Below are 14,416 nucleotides of genomic sequence, written 5' to 3' on the forward strand. Positions count from 1 at the left end.
CTGAGTTTTTTTATTTTATAGCCCCTCTAATCTCCCTTAGCATTTCATTGTCACTATCACTGTCCTGGTCAGGTGGTCGATAATAGATCCCTACTGTTTGTTATATTCTTATTAGAGCATGGAATTACTATCCATAGAGATTCTATGGAGCATGTAGATTCATTTATGATTTTTATTTCATTTGATTCTACATTTTCTTTCACATATAGTGCCACTCCCCCCCCCCATGACCTGTTCTGTCCTTTCGATATAATTTGTACCCCGGAATGATTGTGTCCCATTGATTTTGCTCACTCCACCAGGTTTCTGTAATGCCTATTATACCAATATCCTCCTTTAACACAAGGCACTCCAGTTCACCCATCTTATTACCCATCTTATTGCACATGTTATTCAGTTAGCTACTTAGAGGAAAAAAGGGTTCCAGGTTCAGCTGGTGGCAACAGTTGATTTCTTTTTTCTCTTTTCTTTCTTGGCTTTTCCCCGGAGGAGGGTTGAAAGAGCGTGAGGTTACCCCACAGGAAGGAATTCCCAAATGTGCCTTCCTGGGCTCTCAAGGTGTTCTGCATTTGGGTGGTGTCAGCAGGAGCTGTAACCTTGGGAGTTTAATGTAAGCCCGGAGTGGCAAGTATTTTTAAGGTGTTTGTGGGCCCCCATCTTCTGCACTCGAAGTGCCTGAATGGGGAATCAGCCTTGACAAAGGAGTACTTCAGAAAGAGACCTACTGGTTGTAATGGATCACAGACTAAAGCTATGAGTCAACAGTGTAATACTGTTGCAAAAAAAAAAAAAGCAAACATCATTCTGGGATGTATTAGCAGGAGTGTTGTAAGTAAGACCAGCAGTAATTATTCTGTTCTACTGCAAGGCCTCAACTGGAGTATTGTGTCCAGTTCTGGGCACCACATTTCAGGAAGAATGTGGACAATTTGAAGAAAGTCCAGAGAAGAACAACAAAAACGATTAAAGGTCTAGAAAACATGACATATGAGGCAAGATTGAAAAAATTGGGTTTGTTTAGTCAGGAGAAGAGAAGACTGAGAGGAGACATGAGAACAGTTTTCAAGTACTAGAAAGATTGCTTTAAGGAGAAAAGTGAAAAATCGTTCCTATGATCCTCTGAGGATAGGACAAGAAAGCAACTGGCTTAAATTGCAGCAAGATTGCAGTTTAGGTTGAACATTAAAGGAAAAGTCCTTGTCAGGGTCATTAAACACTGGAATAACTTGCCTGAGGAGGTTGTGGAATCTCCCTTATTGGAGGTTTTTAAGGGAGGTTAAGCAAACAACTGTCAGGGATGGTCTAGAAGATAACACAGGGCCTTCCAGTCCTACAATTCTGTGATTCTCTAGGGGTGTCGTTTTAATGGAGCTGCTTTAACAACTTAATCACGCCAAAATCGCTGTTTTTAGTGATCACTCTCCTCAGGAGCACTGTTGGGCAGCTTCAATGTCTGCAACCTCCAGCGCTGTAGGGAAGGGAGGGTTTTGTGCAGGTCTCCTGTGTGGGTCTGTCACTGTGCTCTCTGCAGGGCGCAGTAATACACCGCGGTGTCTGCCAGCTCCAGGGCTGTGATGTTCAGAACTGTGGAGCTGTCATCGGCCTGGGAAGAAAACCTCCCCTGGGCGAAATCTGCGGTATTACTCCAAGTGAATCCCCTCGCTCCTCTGCGGAGAACGTACTGCACGGCTTGGTTGGGATAATGGCCGTACCCGTAAAGACAGACACGGGTATCGCTGGTATTGTAAGAACAACTGAGAGTCACTGAGGAGTTTCCTTCTATTCGAGACACGTAGAGTTCCCTAGGCTGGACCCAGTCTCCCAGCACTGCGCCTGCAACAAGACAATCACATCCAAGGACATCACCTCAACTGTACTTGATACACATGTAAATGACTCCAAGTGCATTGCACTTTAAGTCTGGGGATTGCAAAGAAGTCGAGGAGATTCGGATGCGTTGCTCCAAAGGAAATTAAGTTGGCATTAAGGTTAATTTTAGGATTAAGATCAAGTTAACTCCAATTATTTGGGTTAGGATTAGAGATGGGAGGTGGGCGTTGAGCAGGGCTAGGATGAGGTTTTCAATGTATTGGGAGCTGGTCGCCTAAATCTCTTCAGATCCTTTAAACATCTCAACCTGTTTACCTAAGAGATTGAACATCCAAATGCTGAAAATGAAAGAGTTCTCCATGATTTCTTTTATAGCAGCCAGGTTTGACTCGTCCCAGAAGATGCTGCGAAAAGAATCTTCAGTTACAACTTAGGAACACAGATGAGAATCCAGGCTGGGGGAAAGGGAGGAGTTTGGGTGGGGAACTCTTAATAGACATAAGAAATAGACCGGGTTCAGCTTAGTCTGCAGCTGACGTTAGTGGTGATGAGAGGGAGGGAAGAAGGATGGAGTTGTGGTGAAGAAGGCTGAGTTCTGGGACACCAGAGGTCTCAGTTTCCCATTTCTGCCACAGACTCCCTTAGCGAATCTGGGTAATTGACTCAGTTTCTCTGTGCCTTAGCTCCCCCTCTGTACAGAGGAGTGATAATATTTCTCTACCTGACCATGGGGATTCTGGGGATAAATCCTTTTCCATCACTCAGATATTAAAGTGATGAGGATCATGTAGTATTGACTAGTAATATAGACTGGGATTTAGTCGGGCTCCTAACACGCCTCCTAACTCTCTCCAGTTTTCATGAAAATCCCAGGAGAGATTCTTGGGAGGAATTGTTTAAAATTATTAGTGTGTTTCTTCCACAGCCTTTATTGTCATTCCGGCTGCAATGGGAGAACATTTAAATTCTGTAGAGCAGTGAAAGGGGTTTCAACTCGCAACACGTATCGATCCCATTCACTAGCAGATGGCGCTGCTCCGGCATCGTTCGCCACCCCCCACTCCTAGAAAGCATCGCTGCTATCGTGTGGGAATTGCGCTTTTTAAAAAACAGTAATACGAAGGCATGTCAGTTACCGAACCAATCAGCCCATCATATGAGTGTTTCTTCCCTTTGAATACTCAGGTCCCTTTGGCGGCGTGGTGCGCTGTAGCTTCTCCCCATCACACGCAGCCCAACATATGGAAAAAACAACGAGGAGTCCGGTAGCACCTTAAAGACTAACCGATTTATTTGGGCATAAACTTTCGTTGTTTTTGTGCATACAGACTAACATGGCTACCCCTCTGATACTGGCCAACATACGTATTTTCACCTTATTTTTAAAAATATTTCACCCATATTTTTTCCACAAATGGGATTTTAAACAGTATTTTTTCCATATTTGACTCACTCATTTTCACCCTAATTTTACCAGAAATAAGGATTTCGATTGTATTTGTTATCTGGATTTTTATCCGCACATTTGCACGCAGCAGTTTAGTACAAATGAGCTGTTGTTTATTTTTGTTGTTGTTGTTGTTTTTTTGTTGGGTTTTTTCTTTTTTCTTTTTCGTTTTGGTCCCACACTACACACGGAGAGGCCCGCTGGAGAACTGTGGAGAAAAATGTCTAAGATGTTTCATGATTTAAGCTCGTGCCCTTTACATTCTCCAAGTGTGACACTTGAATGTAGCACTTTAAATAAGTACTTGACTCTTGGGAGGAGCTAGAACAAATAAATTGATGTCCCCTAGTCATCCCAAAATATGCGGTTGTACAGAGTGGAAGGAGTCCCCTCCGGAGATCTGCAAACAGGATTAATCTCTGAAAATCTAGTGTAGCGGGGAAGGGAGGGTTTTTGTGCGGCTCTCCTATGTGACTCTGTCACTGTGCCACACGCAGGGCGCAGTAATACACCGCCGTGTCTGCCAGCTCCAGGGCTGTGATGCTCAGAGCTGTGGAGCTGTCATCCGCCTGGGAAGAAAATCTCTTCTTGGCGAAATCTGCGGTATCACTCTCACCTCTGGCCTGCTTCGCTCCTCTCCAGAGAATGTACCGCGGGGCTTGGTTGGGAAACTGACGGTACCAGAAGAGATAGACGTAGCCGGTAGAGCTGGTATCATAAGAACAAATGAGGGTCACAGCGTCGCCTTCTCCTCCGGAGAGATGGGGTTCCCTGGACTGGACCGAGTCCCCCAGCACAGCACCTGAAACAAAACAATCCAATTTAAGGGCATCATTTCACCTATACCTGACCCGCAGAGGTGCATTGCAGGTGTAAGACTGGCCATTTCTAAGAATCTTAAGGGGTTTATGCGCCCGATGGCGTTTAAAATAAGGTTAGGGCTAGAGTAAAGGCAGGTATGTGGCACTGCCGTTCGATGTGGGGTTCGGTTTAGGGTTTAAGGGTCAGGGGGAGAGTCAGGTTCCAGCTAAGGTTGACTGGACTTTTAACTTCCTTCGACTATCTCAGAAACCCCAGCCTGTTTACCTAGGTGATTAAATAGCCAAATGCTAAATATATAATACGTCTCCATGATTTTTTTCCTATTGTGACGAAGTGGGACGCTCCAGATACCGCGGATAAGAGGAATCTAAACTTCACTGCTCTTGAGGCAGCTACAACTGACTGGGTGGTGGGCGAGGTTCATGAGAAACCGACAAGGTGAAGGAGGGAGGGTTTTGGGGGGAAACTCTTAACAGACACAGGAAACGCGGTGAGTTGTGCTCAGTCTGCAGCTGACAAAGGGGTGACAGTGAGGTAAGAAGAGTGGGCTGATGGCTAAAGCTCTGGGCTGGGATAGAAGAACCCTGGCTTCGATTCCCAGCTCTGCTACAGAGCCCCCTCTCTGACCTTGGGCAGGCCAGTTGACATCTTTCTGCTGCTGCCTTTCCCTACCTGTACAAGACTGGAATAGCACCATCTTTCCCGCACGGCTCCATCGTGAAGCTGGATAATTTGAGGCGCTCGGATATCATTCAGAAGCCCATACAAGTAAATAGATTTTTTTTAGCAAGGAAGTCTGGAATGTTCAAAGAGAAATTAAGAGCTAGGTGCCTAATTCATCTGGGTTTCTTTGAACTTCCTAGCAGTATTTTTAGAACAATTATTTTAATTCTTGTCTCTTTCTATAGCTCTGTGTGTGGGGGTGTGTGTGTGTCCTCCTGGTTAAAATAATTTTTGCCATAGTTTTCGATTATCAAACCTCTGTTTGCCCCCAACATACATACCAACATTGCTTTAATTTAGGTTATTATTTAAAAGTAGTGCAAGGAAACACTAATATTCTAACAAACCACGCTAACATACACGTTTTCTTTTATGTTACCCAGCAAAACTAAGTCTGACAGAGGATGGTGTTCCTGGAACCTGTTTGTCAGAAGTTGGAAATGGGCAACATGGGATGGATCACTTGATGATTACCTGTTCTGTTCATTCCCTCTGGAGCACCTGGCATTAGCCACTATCGGATACTGTCCTAGACGGACCATTGGTCTGATCCAGTATGGCCCTTCTTATGTTTGCACAGGGATTTGCTTGTGGGAGGAATCGGAAGATACACCTTGAAACCACCAAAACTACTCTAAATGCTGAATTTCTTCACAGTATAACAAATCTGCCAAGGGCCCCTGCTTACAGCCTCAGTGTGCCTAACCGCAGCTGCAATAAGGCTGGAAGGGGTTTTGTACAGCTCTGCCATAAGGCTCTGTCACTGTGCCCTCTGCAGGGCGCAGTAATACATCGCTGTATCTGTCGGCTCCAGGACTGTGATGTTCAGAATTGTGGAGTTGTCAGCAGCCTGGGAAGAAAACCTCTCCTGGGCGAAATCTCAGTATGATCAAAAGTGTTTCCCTTGGCGCCTCTCTACAGAATATATTGCGGGGCTTGGTTGGGATACTGGCGGTACCACTAGAGAGAGAGGGAACCGGGATAGCTAGTGTAGGAGCAACTGAGGGTCACAGAGCCTCCTTCTGTTCCAGACATTTGGGGGTCCTTGGACTGGACCGAGTCACCCAGCACTACGACTGCAACACAAAGATTAACCTAATGGCATCAATTCAATTGTGCTTGGCGCACGGAAAGAGTTTCGGGTGTTACACTTTAGGCGGGCACTTCAAACGCGTTTAAGGGGTTTAGGCGTCCGACACCAGTGAATTGAGGGTAGGGCGAGGGGTAGAGTTGAGAGGTAGGGTAGAGGTTTAGAGTTAGCTTTTGGGTTAGGAAAAGCTCTAGAATTAGAGTTGGGTGAGCTTTGGGCGCCTGGTTTCCTTAGGATGCTCTAAAGAGCCCGAGACACCTTACCCAGGTGAATAAACAGACAAATGCTGATAATGAAACGTGCCTCCATAGTTTGTCCTCTAGCAAACCGAATCTGAGGTTCTCAGCTGTTGCTACTCACAGGAAAATTAACTTCACGCCTCTTAAAGCAGATGTAGAAGGTTCATCAGAAACCAGCCCAAAGGAAGAGGGAGTTGTTCTGGACTTGAAACACTCTGGGTTCAGATGGTCTGTAGCTGACGGCCAGCTAGCGAGGGAAGGTTGGGTTTGTGGTTAGAACGCTGGTTGGAGACCTGGTTTCCAGCTACTCCACAGAGTCTCTGCATGACTTTAGACAAGTCTTTCAATAGCTCTGTGCTTCATTTTCCCTGCAAGGTGATCGTCATATTTCTCTAGATCATTTTGATATTGTGAGTATAAATATCTCGAGTCACTCCAATTCTATTGTAATTGGGGGTCACATTAGCACACATAGATCTAGTAGGAATGAAGTCTGGGGTTCTCAAAGGAGAAATTTAATGGGATTTTCGTGCCTAACTTCCTTAGTCTCCTTTGAGATTCCCAGACAAAATTCTTGGAAGAATTGTTTTAAATTGCTTTTGTTTACTTCTGATTTAAAACTGAAAATAAGGGTGTATGGAAGGATTTCACATTACAATGCGTATTTATACTTCTCACCACTAGATGGAAGAGAGACAGAAGCTTGCCTTAGTTATATTTTTCAACATTGAGGGCAATTAGCCAGTGGAACAATTTACAAAGTGTTGTAACTTTTCAATCAAGGTTGGATTCCCCCCCCCCCGGCCCCCGAAAAGATGCGTTGTTAAACAGACAGGAATTAATTCATTGAAGTACCATGTCCTGTGTTGTGACAAATATGATGAATTATTTCAATACCCTTGAAAAATATTACTGGATTCAGTTTAAGTATCTTCTGGGATCCAATGTATTAAATGCAAATTTTACGAATTATTGTGGACGAGGATTGTATGTAACCCTCTCTAGGGGAGAGATGTGATGTGGGAACGAGTGTTCAAAGGTCTCTATGGAACAAAATGCCAGACCAAAAAGGACTTTGGGAACAAAAAATGTCGAGTGTTTGCCTGGGGAACATCTAGGGGGAGGTGAATGCAAGTTCCCCAGCAGACACCCAGCCTCTTGACGCTCTGGCCTGAGGAGTCAGCCTGTGTGTGATGAGCTGTGAGCCAGGCTGGGCGGGGAGGGGGCCCCTAGCCGCTGTTGGCCAGAAGCCGGGAATGGGCGACAGGGGACGGATCACTGGGCGATTCCCTGTTCTGTTCATTCCCTCTGGGGCACCGGGCATTGGCCACTGTCGGCAGACAAGACCCTGGGCTAGAAGTACCTTTGTTCTGACCCAGTCTGGCCGTTCTTATGTTCTCATTACATGCGGGTAAGATTAAAGGCCCAAGCTATATAAAGGAAAGACTAAATTATTTGTTCTGGATCTGTGGCAGTTATGACCCATCTGGAAAAACCCAGTGGTTGTGGGTTTAGAAGGACTGACATTTAGGCTGGAATCAGGGGCTGCTCGTGAGAAGCCTTTTAGCATGTGGGTGGGTTGTTTGTTCAAATGTTTTTTTGTTTGTTTGTTTTTCCTGTAATGCTTTCACCCTAGAAATACTTGTGCTGTTTTAGAAACAGCTGCCTGGTAACTTGTAACTGTGGCAATTGCGCTGTTCGTTACCTCTGGAGAGAAAGCAAGGTACAGGAGGCTGGCCTCTTGCGCTGTCTGGCTTGCTGGGGGTAACATAGTCTAGGCAGGGAATTGAACCACTCGATCAGGCAGAGAAGAGAGAGGTGGATGTAGGTGATCAGTGTGGTCCCTTCTGGCTTTATAATCTATGTCTTATGATTTCTGTTTGTGGGTTTTATGGAAGGAGTCACACAAAACCAACACAATTGGCCCCCTCCTCAAAAAAGTCTGCTGAAATGTTGTGACGTCCTGAGGGCAGCGGCTTTGCGCTTCAGGGCGCGCCTAACCTCCGTTGCGGCTGCGCCTGGGGAAGGTTAGTCAGAAACCCGCCGAGTGGGAGAGGGAGAAGTTTGGGGGCCTCTTAACAGACACAGGAAACAAGCTGTGTTCAGGTGAGTGTGCAGTTTAATTCGCGGGTGGTGCAGGGAAGAAAACTGGATTTGTAATAAATCGGTTTCTGCTCGGAGACTGAAGATACGAGGGTTCGCTTCTTAACTCTTTACCACCGACTTCCAGTTTGCTCTGGGACAAGCCAGGAAATGGTTCTGTGCCTCAATTTTCGTATATGTGAAATAGAGATTGTAACATTTCTCCTTCTGCCAGAGGGAATAGGAGGATAAATAGGTTGGGGCGCTTAGTAGTGACTGGGAAGGAGGTTACATAGCTACAGAGGTTGTTTTTAATTGAATGAAACCTGAAATTCTCCAAGGAGCAGTGCGAGCAACTAAAGTCTCCTTTCAATGTTTCAGACTAAATTCTTGAAATAATTATTTCCCTTTGTTTGGCCTGTTCTTCTACAACCGTTGTTGTCTCCCTCGCTAGACATTAAAGGAAAGAAGGATTTCAAATGATAATAAACCTTCATAATTTGTCAGCAGTCCATGCAGTCCATCACAGTCCTTTTCCCCATACACGTGGAAGGCATCGTGTTAATCCTATAGGGACTGTTGAGATTTCTCCACGCACCCATGTATCGTTGGGATGGGGCATGAACATGTTTATCAGCAATCAATGTCTGGGGCTATCATAAAAAATGTAACGGGATGAGGAGCCCAACTCCTTCACCCTCCTTTGAAACGCCCGGCCAGAACTCCTGAAAGAATTATTGTAAATTATTTTCGTCTTTCATCTGCTGCCTTTGCCCTCAGCCTCAGTTAAAAGGGAGATCTATAGAGCAGGGAACCAAGTATCAGAGGGGTAGCCTAGGGTTAGTCTGTATCTATAATTGTGTAGACCTCTATCATATCCCCCATAGTCTTCTCTTTTCCAAACTGAAAAGTCCCATCTCTTCTCGTATGGAAGCCACAATGCAGCTATTTGAATAAGAATTTGGGTTTTGGAGAGGTTAGGAAGGATTAATCTGACAGCACCACATCCGAGACAGAATATGTGTTTTTAACCGTGCAGCGAAACTCCGGAGGGGCTCCGCTTCCAACCTCAATGTGCACAACGTTATCTGCAGCTGGGAAAGGAGGGTTTGTGTTCGGCTCCCCTATGTGGCTCTGTCACTGTGCTCTCTGCAGGGCGCAGTAATACACCGCGCTGTCTGCCAGCTCCAGGGCTCTGATATTCAGAACTGTGGCGCTGTCATTAGCCTGGGAAGAAAACCTCTTCTGGGCAAAGTCTGCGGTATCACTGAGCTGGCTGGCGGACTTCGCTCCTCTCCAGAGAATGTACTGCGGGGCTTGATTCGGATACTGACGGTACCAATAGAGATAGACATAGCTATCGCTGGTGGTGTAAGAACAGGCGAGTGTCACAGAACCTCCAACTGATCCAGACACTTCGGGTTCGTTGGACTGGACAGAGTCACCGAATGCAGCACCTGCAAAAAGACAAACACATTCGAGGTAATTTCACCTGTAGTTGAGCCTGGAGATGATTCCACCTGCATTGCAGTTTAAGGGAATTTCAAAGGTGTCTAAGGGATTTAGGCGCTTAACTCCACAGGAATTAATGTTATGAGCAGGAGAAGGGTTAGGGTTTAACGTTGGGATTAAGGCGAGGATATGAATAAGGGTTTGTTTGGGTTTAGGGTTATAGTGTGAGTGAACTGTTAAATTGTAGCATTCGTGTTTTGGTTACAGTCTAGGGCAAGGGTTAAGTATGGGGTTAGGTTTACGGTTCAATGGGAATTGAGTCTAGTTCCCTTAGGGTTCTTTGATATCCCAACTCAGTTACCTAGGAGGCTGAATATCCAAATGCTGAGAATAAAACACGTCTCCATAGTAACTTCTGTTTATATCGACCAAGTTTCAAACGCCCAGCTATTGCCGCTGCCTTAGAGGAACATAAACGTCACATCTTAAGGGCAGCTACACAACTGTGGAAAATTTATTAGAAACCGACGGAGAGGAAGAGGGAGGAGTTTGGGGGGCTCACCGCAGATCTAGTGGGTTCCGGTCAGCTGCAGCTGACATATCAGTGTGCTTAAGGGGAGGGGGAAGGGCTTGTGGCTTCCTCTGGGACACAGAGACCTGTTCTGCCATAGACTCTGTGTGAGGATGAGGAATCCTCTGTGCCTCATTTTCGCTAGCTGTGAAAAAGAGAAGGATTTTTTTCCAATTCACATAGGGACTGTTCCTATTTCTTGGTTCACTCAGGTATCCTAGGGATTGGTCATGAATATGTTTACCAACAGAAATATCCGGGATTATCCCAAGAAAAATGTAATGGGATGAGGCGCCCAACTCCGTTAGCCACCTTTGAAACGCCCGGCCAGAACTCTTGAAAGAATTGTTTTAAATTATTTTTGTCTTTCCCTCTGCTGCCTTTCCCGTCTGCCTGAGTTAAACCGAATATCTAAAAGGATTTCAAATGACAAGCTGAGTTTATACTTTTCACCAGCAGACGACGACGCTTTGTCATGTTACACTTCTCGGCTCTCAACATATATTCCTGGGGAAAGGGTCTTGCAATTTAGTTTCCAAACAAATCTACCTAAAATGTAAATGTCTCTACAACAGGAGTATTGCTTTGACTCTGGGAGAGTTGGTAACTGCAGCTTTACCCCACCACTCAAAGCCGGGTATTTCCAACAAATTTCCCCTCATTTTAACTCGCCTATTTTACCCCCATTTCATCCTACATAAGTAATTAAACAGCCTATTCTCGGTTTTAAAGGACATGTTAATTCCCATTTTATCTCAGTTTTATTTGCAGCAGTAATGTCTATATATAGTCATTTTGTCTATATTTTACCCAAAATTTTAACCCTTATTTTTACTATAAATGATTACCCCCCACACCGATACAGGTCAGCTCCTAAGCTAGGAAAGCGGTATGAATAGCTTTCTAACTAAAGATCATGCCCATTATCTCATCCAAGGGCGATGTTTAAATTAGCTCTTTAAATAAATATTTAACTGATAAGGGGAGATGTATTTTTAAGCAGCGTCAGCACTCTCAAGGCGCTGCTGCCCGTTTTAATGCCTGTACCATCCCCTGCAGCAGGGCTGGGAGGGTTTTTGTGCAGCTCTCCTATGTGGCTCTGTCACTGTGCCAGACTCAGGGCGCAGAGATACACCGCTGTGTCTGCCAGCTCCAGGGCTGTGATGTTCAAAACTGTGGCGCTGTCATCAGCCTGCGAAGAAAACCTCTTCTTGGCGAAACCTGCGGTATCACTGAACGTGCTCCCTTTTGCTCCCCTCCGCAGGATGTACTGCGGGGCTCGGTTCGGATACTGACGGTACCAGTAGAGATAGACACTAGCAGTGTAGCTAGTTTCATAAGAACAGGTGAGGGTCACGGAGCCACCTTCTGACCTGGACACCTCGGGTTCATGGGACCGGACCGAGTCACCCAGCACCGCACCTGCAACAAGACACTCACGTTCAAGGACAGCCAGGTGCATTCGCAGGACTAGGCTGGGAATTTTAAAAGAGCCCAAGGAGTTTATTCACCTAATTAAGAACAAATTCAGGTTAGCGCAAAAATTAAGGTTAAGGATAGCAGGGGCGCTCGGATCTGGGTCAGGGTTAGGATCTGGGTTCGGGTTCTGGGTAGAACTGGAGTTGGGATCCTAATTCCATGACGCTTCCTCCAAAAACCCAGAGCCCGGTTACCTAGTTGGTTAAAGACCCAAAGGCTGAGAATGAAACTTGTCTCCATGGTGCCTCAGACAGCGGCAGCCGGACAAGCTGAGAGGTCTCTGCGAAGAATCTTAAAGGCAACTTCTCGGAACAAGGACTGGGAGAGGTTAATGCGAGCCCCGCCGAGCAGAAGAGGGCGGGGTTCGGGAAATGAGTCACAGACACAGGAAACGTGCTGGGTTCAGATTAGTCGGCCGCTGAAGCGCAGATGAGAACTTGTGCGACAAATTTCTTCCACTGCACTTCCTGGAAGGTCGGTTTCTGACTTTCTGTGTTTTTTTCTTATTCATTTTCCTTTTTATTGTCCTTCTTGTTGCTACTTGGTGAGAACTGAATTAAAGACATTGTGGAAGACTTAAAAGCTCTGGGTTTCGTGTCCTGGTTTTGTGGGTGTGGGTGTCTTTCTGTCTCTATGTTTGTGTTTGCACGTGCGTGTGTGTCTGCATGCTTCTGTGTGTTGTGCCTTTGTGTATCTATCCCACTGGCCCCATGCTGGTTTACTCCATCTAGGGGAATTCAGCCCCAATGGAAGTACAGCTGATTGATACCTGTGATGGACCTGGCCCAGTTGACCCCATCTGGCTCACAGTGATTCATCTCAGTTGAGGAGCAGACCCACTGTGGGTAAATTGAGGTTAATGTGGGGTAACTCAATGGTGAATGCGGCCCAGAAGGCTTCATAGCTTCAGGCCCTGTGATTCATACCAGCCCCTCCATCTGGTTTAACCATCTGTCTGGGCCTGGGGATTCTACTCTACAGTTGTGTTTGTCATGGTGAGAAAGCCGAGGGGGTGGGTTTTTGTACAGTGCTCCCTATTAAAGGGCTCACGGTGTCTTCCCACAGAGCACAGAAATACATCGCCGAGTCCATCAGCTTTAGCTCTTTAATGGTTAAACTGAAGAATTTTGAGGATTTCCTGAATTGTGCAGAAAACCTTCTCCCGGCTCCATTCTTTTCAGCCTTACTCTCATCTATTCGGAAGAGGAAATCCATCGTCCCTGATCGTTGCTGTCTGTACCAAAATAAGTAATAATTCTGGTATCCAGTGGAGAAAGTACACTCCAGGGTGATAGTCTGACCCCCTCCCCCGCCCCGCAACTTTTCCAGCTGCCCTTGTGTTTGCGTGACACTGCCTTGTCCCTGCTGAAACCTACAGGGAAGGAAAGAGATGCGGGAAAAGTTCACTCTAAAGCATGTAAACCTGTCGCACATCTACAGCCGTTCTCGTGTGAGGAGAACAGAGCCCCTTTAGGACTCACGGCCTCCCAGAAATGGGAAGATTGTTTTTAGGTATCTTGTACAGAGAGAATGACGCAGGCACAGAATGTGGGATGGGTTTTCTCAGCTTCTAGTAAGGCAGGGGTGAAGTTGGGAATAGAACCCAGGAGTCCTGAATCCTAATCGTCCATGCTCTACCCGCTGCAGCATGATCCCCAGTCAGCGCTGGGCATAGGACCCAGGAGTCCTGATTCTCAGTCTAATTGCTCTCAACCACTAGACTCTCCTCCTCTCCCAGAAGTGGGACTAGAAACCAGGAGGCCAGACCCCCTCCTTTAACCCACTAGACCCCTGCTGCCTTCTGTGAGCTGTGAGAAGAACCCAGAGATCTTGGCTTCTAATTCCACCCCCTGCTCAAACCCATTACGTAACAGAAACTCTAATGTTCATTTTTCCCCTTTAGCAGACACTTAATCAAAGATAGAAATGCTGTTACTGTCCAAAGAAGAATTTCTGGAGCACTCATGCTTATATATATTGTTTCCAGATCTCCAGGAGGCCCAAGCCTCCACAATGATGGGTGAATTCAGGTACCTGGACAGAATAGAATCTTATGGTGAAGTTTCTCTCACAGAAGCAAATCAGAGACATTAAATCTGTGGCAAGACCATTTAGCCCTCTCCTATAGACCCCAGTTGAAGGCTGCTTCCCTCACCATGTAACAGCTAATACCCCCGGTAGCGTTTACCCCGCCTGCTGTGGCTTTGGCTTCTTCCTGTCAAGTGGCACCGTTGTTCTGGTTGTTCTCTTTAGCAGCTCAGTGGGAGCAACTTAGTTCTCTTCCATCTTAGGAGCCGATAGTTCAGCAAGAGACACAAGGGGCTGAGCGGGTTTCAAAGGCTATTCAAAGACCTTCCCTGCTGACAGCCCAGATAAAAAATTCTGCCCGGGGTTATTTCTCCAGAGTGAAGCAAAGTTAAGCCCATTGACTCACGACCTGGGGATCTGTCCCATGGACTCCAATGGAGCAAGGGAGATTTACTCCACCTGGGGTCTGGCCCATTGACTCCAATGTGGAACCCCTGATATACATCAGGTGATATACACTTTGGCCAGTTTACACTAGTGGAGCGTAGTCTGAGTCCTACTTGCTGGAGTCTGACCCCCAAAAAGCAGGCGGAACTATTCATCGGAATTGTGGTGTGACAGGTATTGACATCTGGCTCATGCGGTTCTGCGTA

General features: G+C 46.1%; 4 gene segments (V, D, J or C); all 4 read right to left on the reverse strand.

The window, feature by feature from the left end:
* Positions 1-1,234: 1,234 nt before the first annotated feature.
* Positions 1,235-14,416, reverse strand: part of LOC122456470 — a 30,916-nt gene continuing 17,734 nt past the window's right edge. Inside the window, 1 exon segment of the V gene segment in view lies at positions 1,235-1,616. Within this exon segment, the coding sequence occupies positions 1,514-1,616 (103 nt within the window).
* Positions 3,409-6,389, reverse strand: LOC119842066. The segment is given in 2 exon segments: positions 3,409-4,079; positions 6,176-6,389. Coding segments are annotated over 2 exon segments (369 nt in total).
* Positions 9,367-10,185, reverse strand: LOC122456471. The segment is given in 2 exon segments: positions 9,367-9,690; positions 10,047-10,185. Coding segments are annotated over 2 exon segments (366 nt in total).
* On the reverse strand, positions 11,259-12,052 carry LOC122456473. The segment is given in 2 exon segments: positions 11,259-11,678; positions 11,930-12,052. Coding segments are annotated over 2 exon segments (366 nt in total).

Source organism: Dermochelys coriacea, chromosome 13 (genome assembly GCF_009764565.3).
Source record: "Dermochelys coriacea isolate rDerCor1 chromosome 13, rDerCor1.pri.v4, whole genome shotgun sequence".
Lineage (NCBI taxonomy): Eukaryota > Metazoa > Chordata > Testudines > Dermochelyidae > Dermochelys > Dermochelys coriacea.